This window comes from Phaenicophaeus curvirostris, chromosome 4 (genome assembly GCF_032191515.1).
Source record: "Phaenicophaeus curvirostris isolate KB17595 chromosome 4, BPBGC_Pcur_1.0, whole genome shotgun sequence".
In the NCBI taxonomy this organism is placed as follows: domain Eukaryota; kingdom Metazoa; phylum Chordata; class Aves; order Cuculiformes; family Cuculidae; genus Phaenicophaeus; species Phaenicophaeus curvirostris.
Genome location: NC_091395.1, coordinates 25,985,938 through 26,000,956, shown reverse-complemented (window position 1 = coordinate 26,000,956; position 15,019 = coordinate 25,985,938). Strand labels below are relative to the sequence as shown.

At 38.6% G+C, this 15,019-nt stretch overlaps 1 protein-coding gene across 2 annotated transcripts in view; it reads right to left on the bottom strand.

The window, feature by feature from the left end:
- The window catches only part of PPP3CA (protein phosphatase 3 catalytic subunit alpha), a 112,412-nt gene that overhangs the window by 45,616 nt on the left and 51,777 nt on the right, over positions 1-15,019 (bottom strand). For both annotated transcript variants that reach the window (XM_069855574.1, XM_069855575.1), the window contains exons 2-3: positions 10,948-11,072; positions 1,319-1,430 (exon numbers count right to left, since the gene is read on the bottom strand). In XM_069855574.1, the coding sequence (XP_069711675.1) occupies positions 1,319-1,430; positions 10,948-11,072 (237 nt within the window). The remainder of the gene's footprint in view (positions 1-1,318; positions 1,431-10,947; positions 11,073-15,019) is intronic.

The window sequence follows — 15,019 nt, the reverse complement described above, 5'->3', positions numbered from 1 at the left end:
AGATGGTATCAGAAAGCGTCATTAATATTTAAGAGACAAGAAGAAATTAGGATGCTATTCAGTATCTCAGTCTTGCTCTCTCTTGCATTGAGGACTGTACCAAAGATTGCCTCTTGCAAAAAAGTTCTTTAGGATTATTGTTTTTCACAGCTGGAAAAATTCTTTAGGCTCTGAGGTGAAACTAATAAAAGTTCTGCCAAGTTTATTATATTTTTCTAAAACACCCTGTAAATAAATAATTTAATATACCATTATAGTCTGCTACGAAATCTATACAGCAAACCCTAAAAGGTGTGCTGAATGGTTATTGTCTACTACATTATTGCTCAATACACTCACTAGTAATCAGAACTTTAACCCAGTCCCCTATAATTAATTACCTACAGAAATGCCACTATGAAATGAACGAGGTGGTAAAATGAAACTGAAATGTTAATTTACCAATATGCATATTAAACTCAGTAAACCATGAAGCCTTTGAGACAATTAACATTTCCTTTATCCCTGATGCTGAAAAGCGAATAGAGGCGTATGATAATAGTTGCAGCTTATAGTGCCACAGGGAAAAAAAAAATAAGCTTCATTGTGCAGGCAAAGGTCTACATCTAATGAGCTTTTGTGTGTCACTGTATGCTTTATTGCAACATAGAAAGGAATCCCTGTAAAAAGCGCATTCTGAAAATTTTAAGTTTAGTTACAGGGTAAATGTGAAAATGCTATACTTAAAGGAAAAAATCCCCAACAAATAAAAACATAAAAATTGCTTGCATTTTAACCATGCTGCAGATGAGACCCAGTGAGATGTCACCTCCTCCACTAGCAATCAAGGACCTGTCGCAGAGGTGCCAGAGCTAGCATGCAGGCAGGTTTCGACTGCCAAGCTGCTGTGCGGGGCAGTAAACTGGCAGCTGCTGCTGCAAAAAAGCAGCAGCAGCAGCATGGGTTTACCAAGAGCATCCAGGCCCAAATGAAACTGCAGAAGCCCAGGGCTGCTTCCTAGGCCAGGCTGGCAAGCAAAAGTGGTTCAGTACCTGCAGCATCAAGTGACAGCCCTCCTGGCTTTGTACAGGTGTGGTCAGTCTTTATCCACTGTGGAGGGTCTAAGCCCTTCCTTTCTCTAGCACTGAGCCACCCTCTCTAGCCCCTGCAAGCTGACTGTCCTCTCAGGGAACAATGATTACAGTTAAAAATTACTGATAGTTAACATGAAATGTACATTTAAATTTACTCGTAGTAAACAAAAATCAAATATTCAGACAATAACAAATCAAGTTGTGCAAAGGGAGCTAAGAGGAGAAAGGTAACAAGGTAGACTTACATTCTTGCTTAAATGTGAAATACTCTGTTAAATGTCTACATTCATGATTCCCACGAAGTAAAAACAGTGTTTTGGGGTAAAGGATTTTCAAGGCCCACAAGTACAGCACACACTGTGAATCAGAAACAAGAGAAAAAAAGACAACTCACAATTAAATAATTTAAGCAATATGTTCCTCTTCATCACAAAAAAAAAAAAACTAAACAAAAAGGAGCAGAAGAAAAATTACTTTGTGCAAAACTCTTATTTTCAACAGGTTAACTTCACTCTTCATATATTACATGCAAACATTTTGCTGCACTTCAACATGGACTGGCTGAAACTAGTATCAGATTTTCTGACAAAGTTTAACACTTTTCTAAGCAGGATGTCCCTGTTCAGTCATACATTGCTGCCAGCTGCCCCAGCTATCCAGAAATACTGCTGTGCATCTCCGAAGTATGCACTCTCCACCTAGCAGGTTAGGCAGAAACCTGTGATGGAAACAATTTCAACGGAAGATCCACATTTCCTGGCTTAAGGAAAAGTTGTCTTAGAACAATTTAACCCACATTTCAGGAAATACCTCAGCTTCCAGTATTTCACAGTTTTTACGTGAATACTTAACTTGTTCTGTCCAAACGACCAAGAAAAAGTCCACAAAGCTTTTGCATTAAATTGCTAATACAAAACTTGTATAAAGCCTTTTATCTTTCCAGAAAATTTCTACTTGAGATAACATTTCTTCTAGATGTGTTTATAAAGATAAAAAAACCTGAAAAGGCTAATCTCTGTTAAGACCTCTCAAAACCTTCCAGTTAAAATAGTTGTCTTACAAACAAAACTTACATGGCAATGATGCCAAAGCATGAGGAAACTCTCGACAAATGAGTAAACTTTCAAGCTTCATGGAAGATTTACCCTCTGTGCAGGATGACCTTGCTCACATACCTGTTTGACAAACTCACAGCTCCAAGAAAGCTGATGGAAAAAAGACCTATCTATCCCATGAGATGAGCCCACTGTCTGCAAGAATGCCTCTCAAAAAACAAGAGCTAGAAAACTGCCTGAACAACTTCTGCTCCAACTCTTCCTTTCTTGAATATCCATGAACTGCAGAACTGTTGCACAAGAAATGAAAGATAGTTTCATTTACAACTACCTCCTAACACTCCCCTTCACTCTGTTGACAAAATTTACTTTTTTTACTTTAATAGTCAATAGCTTAGAAATTTGGAATGTATTTCTAACCACAGTTTCTGCTTAGAGCAAAACCAGGAATTTTGTCAATGTAATGCCTCTAAATCTGTACAGTATGAATTCCCTTCCACAAGTCAGAACGTCTTGATAAACAGAAGAAACAGAAGAATTACATCTGAACATTTTGATTTCTGCCCCTTATTTCCTCCACAGTCCACACCTTAAAAAAAAAAAAACCCATGAAAATAGATAGAACCTTTTTATGTTTGTGCTAAACCTCATGCTACCCATAGATAATTACATAGCAGCAGGGATTTTACAGTACTAGTCCTCTTTGTCCTGAATTTATTACATGTAAACATCTGAATGCTTTGCCTGCACTCCATAGTTTCTATTCTTCTATTCAGAGGATTGAGAGTCAGGTAAAAAGAGCAAGAAGTACAGGCAGCATCCTCCAGGACTTGGCAACAGTAATTCTCCTCCTTGGAAACATATGGAAGGCCTCCCAGCTCAAGCCACTCCCTGGGTGCTACAGCAGTAAGTGAGACGAGACATTAGAACACCAGGTAGATCATGCTGACAAAATCCAGCATGAAATTCCTCTGACCTAACACCGTAACTATCTGCTGTGACCCAAAACAACTGCAAAAGATTTGCCTAGGGAAAGTTTGCTGGAGTTCACACAGAAGAAAGAAGATTGGTTTGAGGATTTCACTTCAGTAGGGAAGGAAGCCTCCACTTCTCCATGTTACCAGTACAGTTCTCCATCTTTTTTATTTCCTCATTCCAGAATCTTCCACTTCTTTGAATTTATTGGCTAATACAAAAGTTGGATTTAAATGTTGTGAGACAAGAAGTTTAAAGCGACACTTCCATTTGTGCAAGGCAGGTTTCAGCTTTTAATGTTGTATCTAAGTTACCCTAGAGCTTCTAATCCTGCCAAAGTACCTTGCAATTTAGAAAAGCACAATGATTAGTGATTAGATAAAGTGCTTTATTGAAAAAAAAAAAAAAAAGGAGAGGTTTATATTTGCTTTATAACTAAATTTTTAATCTTCATAAAGCCTTGGCAAGATTGCAATAAGCACTAGATACTTAAAATATCATCCAGATGTGGGAAGCAAGGAAAATACGGAAAGCTGGAAGGTTTTTGTTTTTCACTTGATACTTGCTTATAGGTAGATCTCTCTGCATTTCCTTATCATAGATTTACTTTTTTCTCTTTATTCAGTACTTCCTTTGAAGCACATATGAGAACCAGACTGGGAAGATGAAAGAAAATCGATGCAGTTCAGAAAGTTCTACATTTCTCTGCCACTACTGAAGTAATGTAAATTACTTTTACCAAATTAAAGGTTTATTTTGTTTACATAATTTCTTTAAATTTCTCCCTTTTCTGTTCAGAGGTCCAGTGATGCAATATATGATATTAAACAAGAACTAGACACCAATTAATTTTTTCTCCCATAAAAACTAAATAACACATGTGATGGTGGCAATTTTTCATGGCTTTTACACTTACACAGGCACTTACATACAAGAAACTTATGTCCAAACAACATATCATGAGCAAACATTCTGGTTTTATTTTTCTTCCAACTATGCTTTGCATATAGTAATAATTACTGAAGTCAAAAGATTCATGATAATTTGCCTTTGTTGAAAATCTGAGTTTACAATTTTCAGTTATTTAATAGAAATAGACTAGACTAGACTAGAATGGGTTGGGTTGGGTTGGAGAGGACCTTAAAGATCATGCAGTTCCAATGCCCCTGCCATGGGCAGCAACACCTCCCACCAGACCAGGCTGCTCAAGATCACATCCAACCTGGCCTTGAACACCTCCAGGGATGGGGCAGCCACAGCTTCCCTGGGCAACCTGTGCCAGTGTCTCACCATGAAGAATTTCTTCCTAAAGTCTAATCTAAATCTTCCCCCTTCCAATTTAAAGCCCTTCCCCTCATCCTATCACTCCATGCCCTTGGAAAAAGTCCCTCCCTAGCTTTCTTGTAGGCCCCTTTCAAGTACTGGAAGGTCGCTATAAAGTGTCCCCGGAGCCTTCTCTTCTCTAGGCTGAACAACCCCAATGGTCTCAGCCTGTCCTCAGAGCAGAGGTGCTCCAGCCCTGTGATCATCTTCGTGGCCCTCCTCTGGACTCGCTCCAACAGTTCCATATCCCTCTTATGTCGAGGATTCCAGAACTGGACACAATACTCCAGATGAGGTCTCACAAGAGAGGAATAGAGGGGCAGAATCACCTCCCTCTACCTGCTGGCTGTGCTTCTTTCGATGCAGCCCAAGATACGGTTGGCCTTCTGGGCTACAAGCACACATTGTCAGCTCATGTTGAGCTTTTTGTCGATCAGTACCCCAAAGTCTTTCTCTGCAGGGCTTCTCTTCAATCACATTGTCCCCCATCCTGTATTGAAACTGTGGATTGTCCTGACCCAGGTGTAGGACCTTGCACTTGACCTTGTTGAACCTCATGAGGTTCACACAGGCCCACTTCTCCAGCTTGTCCAGGCCCCTCTGGATGATATTTGTTAATTTGATAATAGTGCTTCCCAATAGCAAAATTTTAAAATCTGGTGGGTTTCCCTCCCTCTGCCCTTCAGCTTTTTCATTAAGAGTATACTATACATGAGTTTTCCTATGACTCCGTGTAAAATGTAAGGCAGTAATCTTGCAATGCAGGCATCTCTACGGTGTTCAAAAAAGTTACATCTCTTAAATACCAGCCCTCAACTGGCACCCCTGCTTAGTTGCTTAATATCTCTCGGCTGTTGAAATAGCAGATACGTTAATTTTATAACAAAGAGGTATCTGCTCACCTCTCAGCTCCTATAGTCAAGCTGTTTTCCTGCTGAGGCTTTGGCAGCCTCACCATCAGGAAAGAAAAGGCTTGTGCAATTAAGTACTATGTAAGCCAAAGGCACATATTTTTAAAATGAATTCGGGATTTAACTCTACTGTTGCATGCTAAAATTGAGCCTTAGCACAATTTGACACCCCAGCTCCTTTTGAAAAGGAAAACCAAAAGCCTCTTGCATACATCTCAAGTTAGGTGCTCAAAACAAGGAACCTTAAGAAACTATTACCATCACCACTAGGCTGCAACCACAGCAACACAGTCACTCACTTTGGGGTGCATGTGTCAAGAACTAGCTTGCTCTGCTAGCTGTGTGGTTTTGTATGGGTAGCAAAACATGAAATCCTTCATGACTGATGCCATTGGGCACTCCCCAGCAGATTAAATTAAGTGTGAATAAAGGCAAGGTAATTAATATTCAAAAGGATAGTAGCAGCCACATGTCACTAAGGTCTCTACTGATGCTCTGTGAACCGTGGAAGACTATATTGGCATAGCCTCTTCACACTGTGATTGAACCCCCTGCCTGTATATAAAAATTGCATTACTTTAAAATAAGTAATAAATACTTTAAAATGCACTAAAATAGTTATACCATTGCGGTACCAAGTACAGGCACAGCTTTCTAAAATGGAATCACAGTAGAAACCACATACCTTTTAACAAATATATAACTGCCTTCACACTAATAGTATAACTATTTATAACAGCTGCGTTTCTAAGACACATTGCATCTATAACCAAAATACAAAAGATCCAAATTTTTAACATTTCTGGTACCAACCCTGAGTGCAGGGAAATAAGACCCCGTACACTACTGAAAATAAAGAAAAAATTGTATCATCTTCACTGCAACAAGGATTTCACCCTTTTTCCCCACAGCTTTCAAGGCTTGAAGTATGATCCCTTCTCTCTCCCTCCCTCTTCTGCAGAAGAGGGATAATACGGTTGTACTACACCTTGCAATAACCAGATCTTCAGTGACAATTTACAGCCTCTGACACAACTTTTTTTTACCGATGTGCTCTTACTTTACATGTTTTTTGCATTCCTAAAGACACAGATCACATACATATTAGTTGCATATTTAAAAATAAAAAAGGTTACTGCTGTGCAAACAGAACTCTTGTTGAGTAACAGTGAATCCATTTCTCACAGTCAGGGTCTCAGCTATTTCCAAAATGTCGTTCAATAATCTCATCTTGATCATTCAACCTAATTTTATCTTTTTTTTATTAAACATCTGTTGAATAGCCTTAAGCTGCTTTGGGATCTTGTTTTGACACCTGCATGGTACTTTATCACCTCTAGACTTCAATTATTGCAAGACTCTGTCCTAGCTAGTCTCTCCGATGTTTTTATACAAAGTGATCAACTGCAAAACGTCGATACTTGCTTTAGACTCTTTTCTAGTATTTAGACCATGGAAGTCCCATTTCAGCCTCTGAAAGTACCTCAAAATGTCCAAAAAACAAAGGACCTCTTTTTCAACCAAAAAGTGACTAGAAAATTCTTTTTCTTAAATGTTCCTCTAATTCTTATAGCTAGTACTTTTTAAACAGGTATACAAATGCTGGCTCCTATCTCTTTTTGAGTCTTGACCGCAGCTATTTTCTGTGGAGATGGATCCCAGAGAGATGGAAGCAATATGCGGGAAACAGTGTGAGTGACCTCCAGGGCACCACCCCATGTTCTCTTCCAGCATCCAAAAGGAATTTTTGGCATGTTGGGGACTCGCTCTGGAAAGGGCTGGCACAGGAACCACAAGGACAGCCCTGACACAAACACACGTTCCCATCTGGGAATGTAATATATAAAAAAATAAACTGAATTTGTTGAATTACTTAATATTCATGGCTCTGAGGAGCACTGCCTAGCAAAAATGTGTTCTTACAAGATGCAAATTCTTGCTACAAAGAAACATATTTGCTACTGTTACACAGAGAAAAGGACAAGGAAACTTAGGACAATTAAGGTATTAGGATTTTATTTGCTTTGAGAGAAGTGAAAAAAAAACCTAGTGACTTCACTGGTAAATTATTCCTGACTAGCCAGAACTATTTTAAATTAAGATGGTTATTGGAAAACATTAACAGAGCAGAGCAATGGAGGAAACCAAATAGTGTTTATTCTTCCAATTGAAAGTGAGCAGAGACTTGAGAGCTGACAAGCACATGGTTTCACCAGCATTCACTTTGCTCACAGTTTGTTGACACAAATTTATTTATCCGTAATTATTTTTTTGGGAGAAACCAGTTAATAATTTCACTGTAGTGATTTCAGAAGCCTCTCAAGTGCCAGATGTTTTTTTAATCAATGCAAGGTCCAATGATTAAATTCCAGGCTTGCTTTATTCTTGTTCGAAATACAACAAAACCAGTTTCTCCTTCTAGAATTTCAGTCTTTGCGTTTAGGAAATTAAAATGTACAAATATTTTGAACTTTAAAACACAACTCTGCTTTTGTTCATTTTGAATGTTGGTTTAATTCTCCATATCTTAACTAAATGCTCTGTCAAAAATGATCAGCATGTGCCTTGATATTCAATTGACATTTAAGCCTGTGTGTTTTTATGTGGGATTGAGCAGGAAAATAATTCCAACTTTTTCATTTATATAACATTATTAATGCATTATAGCTGGCAATTACTCTGATGGTAATTTTTCCAAGACTGTGACGAAAAGCAGTCTATATGTGTATTTCCCCTTCACTGCATGGCATTCATGTCTGCCTTTCAAAAGAGAGTTTTCAGACTCAGGTAGAGATTAGTCATTCTTCCTTACAACCCATTCCTGCAGAACCACTTATGCTTTACTTATTCTTTAGATTTAAAAATAGCCCTCTGTTTTCATCGTTTGGGTTTATTTCCTCCATGACCATAAAACTTGCTTGAAAGTGAGAACGGAGGGGTTTATAGTCTGGAGTCAAAATCCTGGAATGGTGCACAAGCACAACAGGGAAATGTTATCGGTTACAGAGTTGAGGAAATAAGTGTGCCGTATCAGATATTGCAACTTGCAGAAATTTGTTATTCCAAGTGAAGAAATGCTCAGGCTCTGCCAAAAGGTCAAATGGAAAAGAGAGTGCAGCTACAGGACAAAGGTTTGGTCTGTGCTGAGAAACCTCACCTCATCCTACCTAAAATTTTGACTTTTTTTTAACTGTTGTAATTCCTTTATTATTCTCTCATCCTGCAATACCTTGCTTAGAACCATTTTTAAAGACACAAATCACCCTCCCTTCAAGTGGTGAAGCTAACTCTGGTGAAAACGGAGTACATATGTAAAGGATTGAGACCTTAATTCAAAAGTTCTGTGGGGCAAGGACTGTAATTTCTGCCGAGTGCCTTATAGAAATACTTCTCTCTTTCTCCCTCTGCATTATCAAACGCCTTCCACCTACCTTATGCAATTTTTTCCTTTGTTCTTAATCATAATAGCTTACATTATATAGTACCTTTCATCCAGAAGAATCCCAAATGCTTTGCAGCCCACAGACAAGGATTATCTCGCCCACTACCAGAACTCAGCTAGGTCTAGGCTCAATGGTGTCACTTCTACGCTAGATATCACATGAAAATCAAAGGAATTTCTTATTAAAGCTTATGTTACTCACGACTAGTACCTTGGACTAGCTACTTACTTCTTTTGGAAAGACCTGAGAACTGCAATAGTCTTGTGTCTCCATAGCGGAAAGGGGAGCCAGCTGATCGATGGAATAAAGATCATTGTGCATCTGACACAGTAGAAATATCCATTGAGATCAGGCTAGGACTGTCTAATACCACGACTTCTCCAACACAAAGTACTGGCAAGAGCTAGTGATTGCTAGATGTGCTCACGGCCCCTTTTCCACGATAAGCATCCTCCGCCCTGACATGCCAAGTTGCATTCTTCACCATTTTCCTTTCCTTGTCACTACCTATTGTGCTGAGTTCATGTCTGAATGCATAGCTCTACATCCAAGCACTTACAAACCAGAAATCCGCCTTTCCTTTCAAAGGCATTTTTTAATCAAGGTGAGGAGAATCAGTTATGCAACAAAAAAGGTAGTGATTACATACAAACAGGAATAATACAAGCAATAGTTCAGCTATTTCCTTGGTGCTGGCAGAAGCCAATACTGCTTCCAGTGAAAAAGTAGTGTTCCAGAATGGAAAAACTAAATTCAGAATATATATGTGCAGCTAAATGAGGAATTTCAAGGGGCTTATTCCCCACCCATAAGCTATTTTTCTTTGTGGTATATGGCTTGCTACAAGCAGTAATAGTCCTGGAGCAGATTTTTACGAACTGTCAGACAAACACTTTACAGGTGAAGCAAATCTGTGTGTTCTATTTCTTACATTAAAAACATATATAGGAATGAAGACAAAACTCTCCTCTTCCAGATATAATTTGGCTTGGTCAAATTCTACAGTAAATAATGAACTAGGTATGGCGATCAAAAAATGGCATTCAAGAGTGAGCTGCACAATAGTTTAAGCCTGTGAAGCAATTCCCTACGCTCCCAATGTTTCCCAAGCAATCCAGCATGGTAATCCACAGTGATGATTTAGCTTACAGCTCACTGTGGATCAGAGAACGGAGGAAGTAGGCACATCTGTCTCAAAAAAATGATGATCAAAGTGCTGACTTCAGTATGAGACTAAATCCTAACTATTCTCATTTTTGACAGGTGGACTAAAGAACCTTGCTGTTCTTAACTTTTTAGAGCATTTGCATTTGGAACAGTATATTTCTATTTGTAAAATGTACCAAAAGATTCTGTGAACATTTTAAATTAAGTTTTAAAATTACTAATAAAGCAAAAGTAGTTCTACTGAATCTTATTTTTTAGAAACTTCTCTCTGAAAGGAAACGATCTGCAACAAAGGATCCATGCTTGGTATTTGACTCATTTCTAGTTAAAGGTGGTCAGGTTCAACCAGACACTGTTCCTTGCACAAGCCAGCTAAAGATGCTATCATTTGACCTCCACATTCTACAATCCAATACTTGAGTCTGTATCAGGTCTTAGTGTCTTCAACAGGGCACATATGCATCACTTACTCTCTGTGGATCCAAGAGCGTTAAATGTCAGAGATCGTGTACTCTTACATGCTATATCTAAACAGAACTTGTTTGTTTTCTCCAGCATAGTGTGTTATCTGGTAGCTTTTATGTCTCGTTTACCCACTATCTAGTCCTTCCATTTTCCTAAAATTTGCATCCAACTGAACGGTGAGATTTCTCACCTAGTTTATCTGTTATGCCTCTTTTCTAATAGCTGACATCTATTTGTCTGATTTAGCTCGTGCAACCTGCAGAGCAGACTGCCTTCTGTGCTACATTTGGATGGCCCCAAGTTAGCACCAATGTCCATTCTCCATCAGCTTTCCAGCACAGATATAGTGGGATTTGGCTGGATACCAAGCAACCTTTATGAAAACCCCAGAAGTGACATTAACATGGATTTATTCCACTGACAACTGATATCTGCAAAGAGCTTCAGTATTCCTAAACTGGTAAAATTATGATGCTAAATATATAAAATAGGCTGCAAGCAGTTTCACAGCCAAAAACAGAAATAAAAAACTTACTTCAATGCTGAAGTACCCTCTGTCCACGTAGTCCCCCAGGAAGAGATACCTTGTGTTGGCAGGAGAACCTCCCACTTCAAACAGTTTCATCAAGTCAAAGAACTGACCATGGATGTCTCCACAAACTAGGGAAAAAAAAAAAAGGAACACTATTCAGATTCTCCATGCCAAGATCATCTTAGGTACACGCATTCTGAAGTCACTCTTTTTCATAAGAAATGTGTTATGACAATTTTTTTTGCATCATCTTATAGTTAAATGACCAGTGAAAGCTGGCAGCTCCTCAGCAAAAACTGTTGTTCCATGATGTGCATCCATATATGTGTGGAAAACACTACCAACTAATGAAAGGACAGTCACTGGACAAATCTGACTTGCAATTATTTTCATACATATTTGTCCATTCCTCCTCCTACCGTCAAAAAGATCACACAAATCTGGCAATAGTAATAAGACAATACAAAGTAGTCCTGAAAACAGAACATGTTCAAGCAAAGTTACTCTTTCATTTGACATCATGCCTCTATCTCTCTTATTCCCAGATGAACACCCACAGGCTTTCTGTAAAATGCAAAGCGTGCCTGTCCTATGGATGCCACTGGTTAAACTGACAAATTTCTGGCTTCTGGTTTCCATATAGAAAAATAACCTGCTTGCTCTCCCAAAGCATGTCTTACATGACAGGACACTGACTTTTCATGCTTTAACCTCTACCACTTTATTTAACCTCATATAATTATGATTTGTTTCACTTCATTGCAAAGAAGTCAATCTAACAAGTGACTTCTCTAGAAAGAGCAGCTCCCAATAAACATGGCAGAAAGAGCACAAACGATGTGCAGCCGGGGCTAAGTAAGGATCCCTCTTTTGTGCCTTAACTTTAAGAGATTTGCTTGGTTATTTTGTAACATTTCAAATTCCATGGTGGGCAAATTTAAGTACCAGCAGGAAGGCAGGCGATGTCTTTGGAGGCCTGCATTGAAGCTTAATTAACAGTGCTGTACCAAAACCTGCTTTGTTTTCCCTTGCTTTATTTCCTCTACTCAAAGGAAGAGAAGAAAGAACCAATTCCCCCCCGCCCCCGTTTAGGGCCAAGTCCCGATCTTTTCTGGCAGTGATCCTTACCAAAGAAAACGTTAACAGCCTTGGCTGTTACTGAGGTCAGTTTAGACTGATTCTCCCTTTGATGACTCAAAAAGAAAAAAAACTGATTTACAAACTCTAAGGTTGATTATAAAGAAATCGAAAAAATCAAAGGTCCGAAATAGACCTTATCTTACAACGGCAGCACAGCATCTTATTTAATGCTAACACAAAATTCAGTAGACTTCAGATGCCCGCACAGATGCAGCGGTTCAGACTTTTGTATTCAAGCAATGCTTTCATTTGAGCTTTTATCTGAAAGTTGACACAAAGGTTTTGTTCCATCAGAGACAAACAAACCTCACAATTAGTGCATGCTGCAGAGAAGTCACATCTCCCGATAGATTTGAAAGGACTGTGCAGGATAACAGCTGTAATGCCAAATCCAACAAACTTGCAGGGCAAACAGCCTTCATTCATTACTGTCTTTCATCTCAGTCCAGTGTTGCATTATACTTTTAACTGCATCACTTTTCCCTGAATGTACATACTAACAATAAGATCAATGTGATATCAGCATTCCATCCAAAAACTAAAAGCAAAAATATTCCCACCAAAACCAAACAACCCCGCTCAAATACAGAAAAAAACACTTATGTCCCCGTCACTGCTTTCATGTATATTTATGTACAATTTTGACACAATTTATGAATGCTGGCTAGTTGAGCATTCTTCTGTAATAGCAAAAGTGCATTTTCACCATATAATAGCATATACTACTCACCACCACTGTGTTACATTGTTAAATCTCTTTTTCCTAGTTGATTTCCCCCCCCAGGATTTACATGACATTCTTGATGTTGAAAGCCATCAACGGTTATAATTTCAATCCAAGAATAATATCTGTCATTAATTATGCAAAACAAATACTACTTAAACCCTCAAGTGGCATACTACCACCTCTACCTTCCTAAAAAAATCTGTACCCCAAAGGAAAATTTTTGATAGCATTTTTATTTGAACACATTAATCTACCAAACCAATACACACTGCTTGACTGTACTCCTCTGCATGGACACTGTGGGATGATTAAGAACACGTGTCGCATATTGATGGCCAAGCAATCTGCTCTCCTAACTTCCAGCAGAAAAGCTTTTAGTTATATAACTGTACAGCTCTCCCAATTATCGCCCGCCCCCATTTGCTCCAACTGCAAAAACCTGAAGTTGAACAGGACTTAAAGATTTTAAGAGGATTTAACTTTTGCGGTTTAACTAAAGCACAAAGAAATAAATATTTTTTTTTATGTATGTGAACAGGTATATCCATTGGGGCCATTATAGAGAAACCAAGAAGGTTAGAAGGCTTTCTCCAAGTAGCTCTATGTAAATGAATTTGTTACAAGTCAGAAAAGCATGGGGTAAACCAGTAAAGACAGAAATACAAAGTGCAGAGCCCTGTGATCTCACAACTTGCAAAATTCTGAATTGGACTTGAGAATCGATACTCAATGGCACATTGCACACAGCAGACTACTCTGTTTATACTTGACAACAGATGCAGAGATATATCCAGAAAAAAAAAAAAAGATGGAAAGTTAACAAGAAGGCAAAGTAGCTGAAAAGGAGAAGCTTAAAATCATCAGGTAAAACCAGTGGCAGGAAGACACTCAAAATTAAGAGTTAACATTGAGATTTAATTCGTTATAGTCAGATCCCAGAATTGCTACTGAAAGATCACAATGTTACATCTGGTTAATCCAACTAGTATTTTGCCTGGAGTAGCTTAAAGATCTTACACTTTCCAGGTTTGTGTGTATAGACCTGAAACTTTCTTACAATAGAAAGTGTGTGTACTCACATTCTGATGGACAGCCTTGTTTACAATAAATCAAAGGGCAATTTTGTATGCACACAGTACTATACTCCATTTGTAGTTTGAAAGCAACTGATCCTAAAGTTGTAGTTCTGCCACTTTTCTTTCCAACTCTTATGAGTCTCCAAACTGGAAGATTTCCCAGGCAGCTGGATCAATGCTTTATCTTTCATTAGGTGAGGGCAGAAGAGATGAAGCATTACATTTCCATTCACAAAGGTGGAAACATCTTTCAGCCAGTAACTCTGCCATCCCTTCACACCTTGTCTTGCAGCTTCCCATCACTAACAAAGACCCTTGCAGTACTGTTCCACTAAAAGCACACAGCAGAGGTTCCACATCCATTCCACACCACCTCAACAAAGCTCTTTAAGTTCATTACGTTCCCCCTTCATGCTACAGGGAAAAAAATGTTGAAAGCACATCAATTATTATATGTTCATGTTTAATCTTGCAGGAGCATTGCCGCTGGAACTCTCGTTCCTTTTAATTTTGCCAAATATTTGCTTTTTTATACTTTTGCAGGCCCTCTTTTGGTACCGGAACGCTTACTATCAAACAACGCATTCAATGAGACATGAGCTTTTTCCCACTGAATAACAAGAAAATATAAAACATCACAATGAAGCAGGACATTCAATTCTTAGTGAAGACCTCCATGTACTTATGGATTTAAAGTATGAACACTGGGAACAAAAAACACAACCTGTATGTGCAGGACATTACATTAAACGCAGCTGTGTCTGTACAAAACAGATTTATCAAAGGTGGAATACCAAGTCTTCCATCAGAAATTCACATATTTTCCTGTATCCCTGGTTTCTCAAAAATGGCATCAAGTCATGGCCTTTTTACACTTATGAACTTATTACAACCAAATAAACCAACTGCTTAATTTATCCAGTGCTTTTCGACTTTCTAAGCTGCCAGCTAAGCAACAAGAAGTCAGTGTTTTCATTGACTTATCACTTTGGGGGATCAGTCCAGGCACCAAACCTGTTACCCATGAACGTGTCTCCCTATCTGACCTCTCCTGGCAGCAAGATCCAGAACTTCTGGACATGGTATGTAAAAAAAACATTTGAACCCATTTTAAACTGATCTCCTAGTGAAT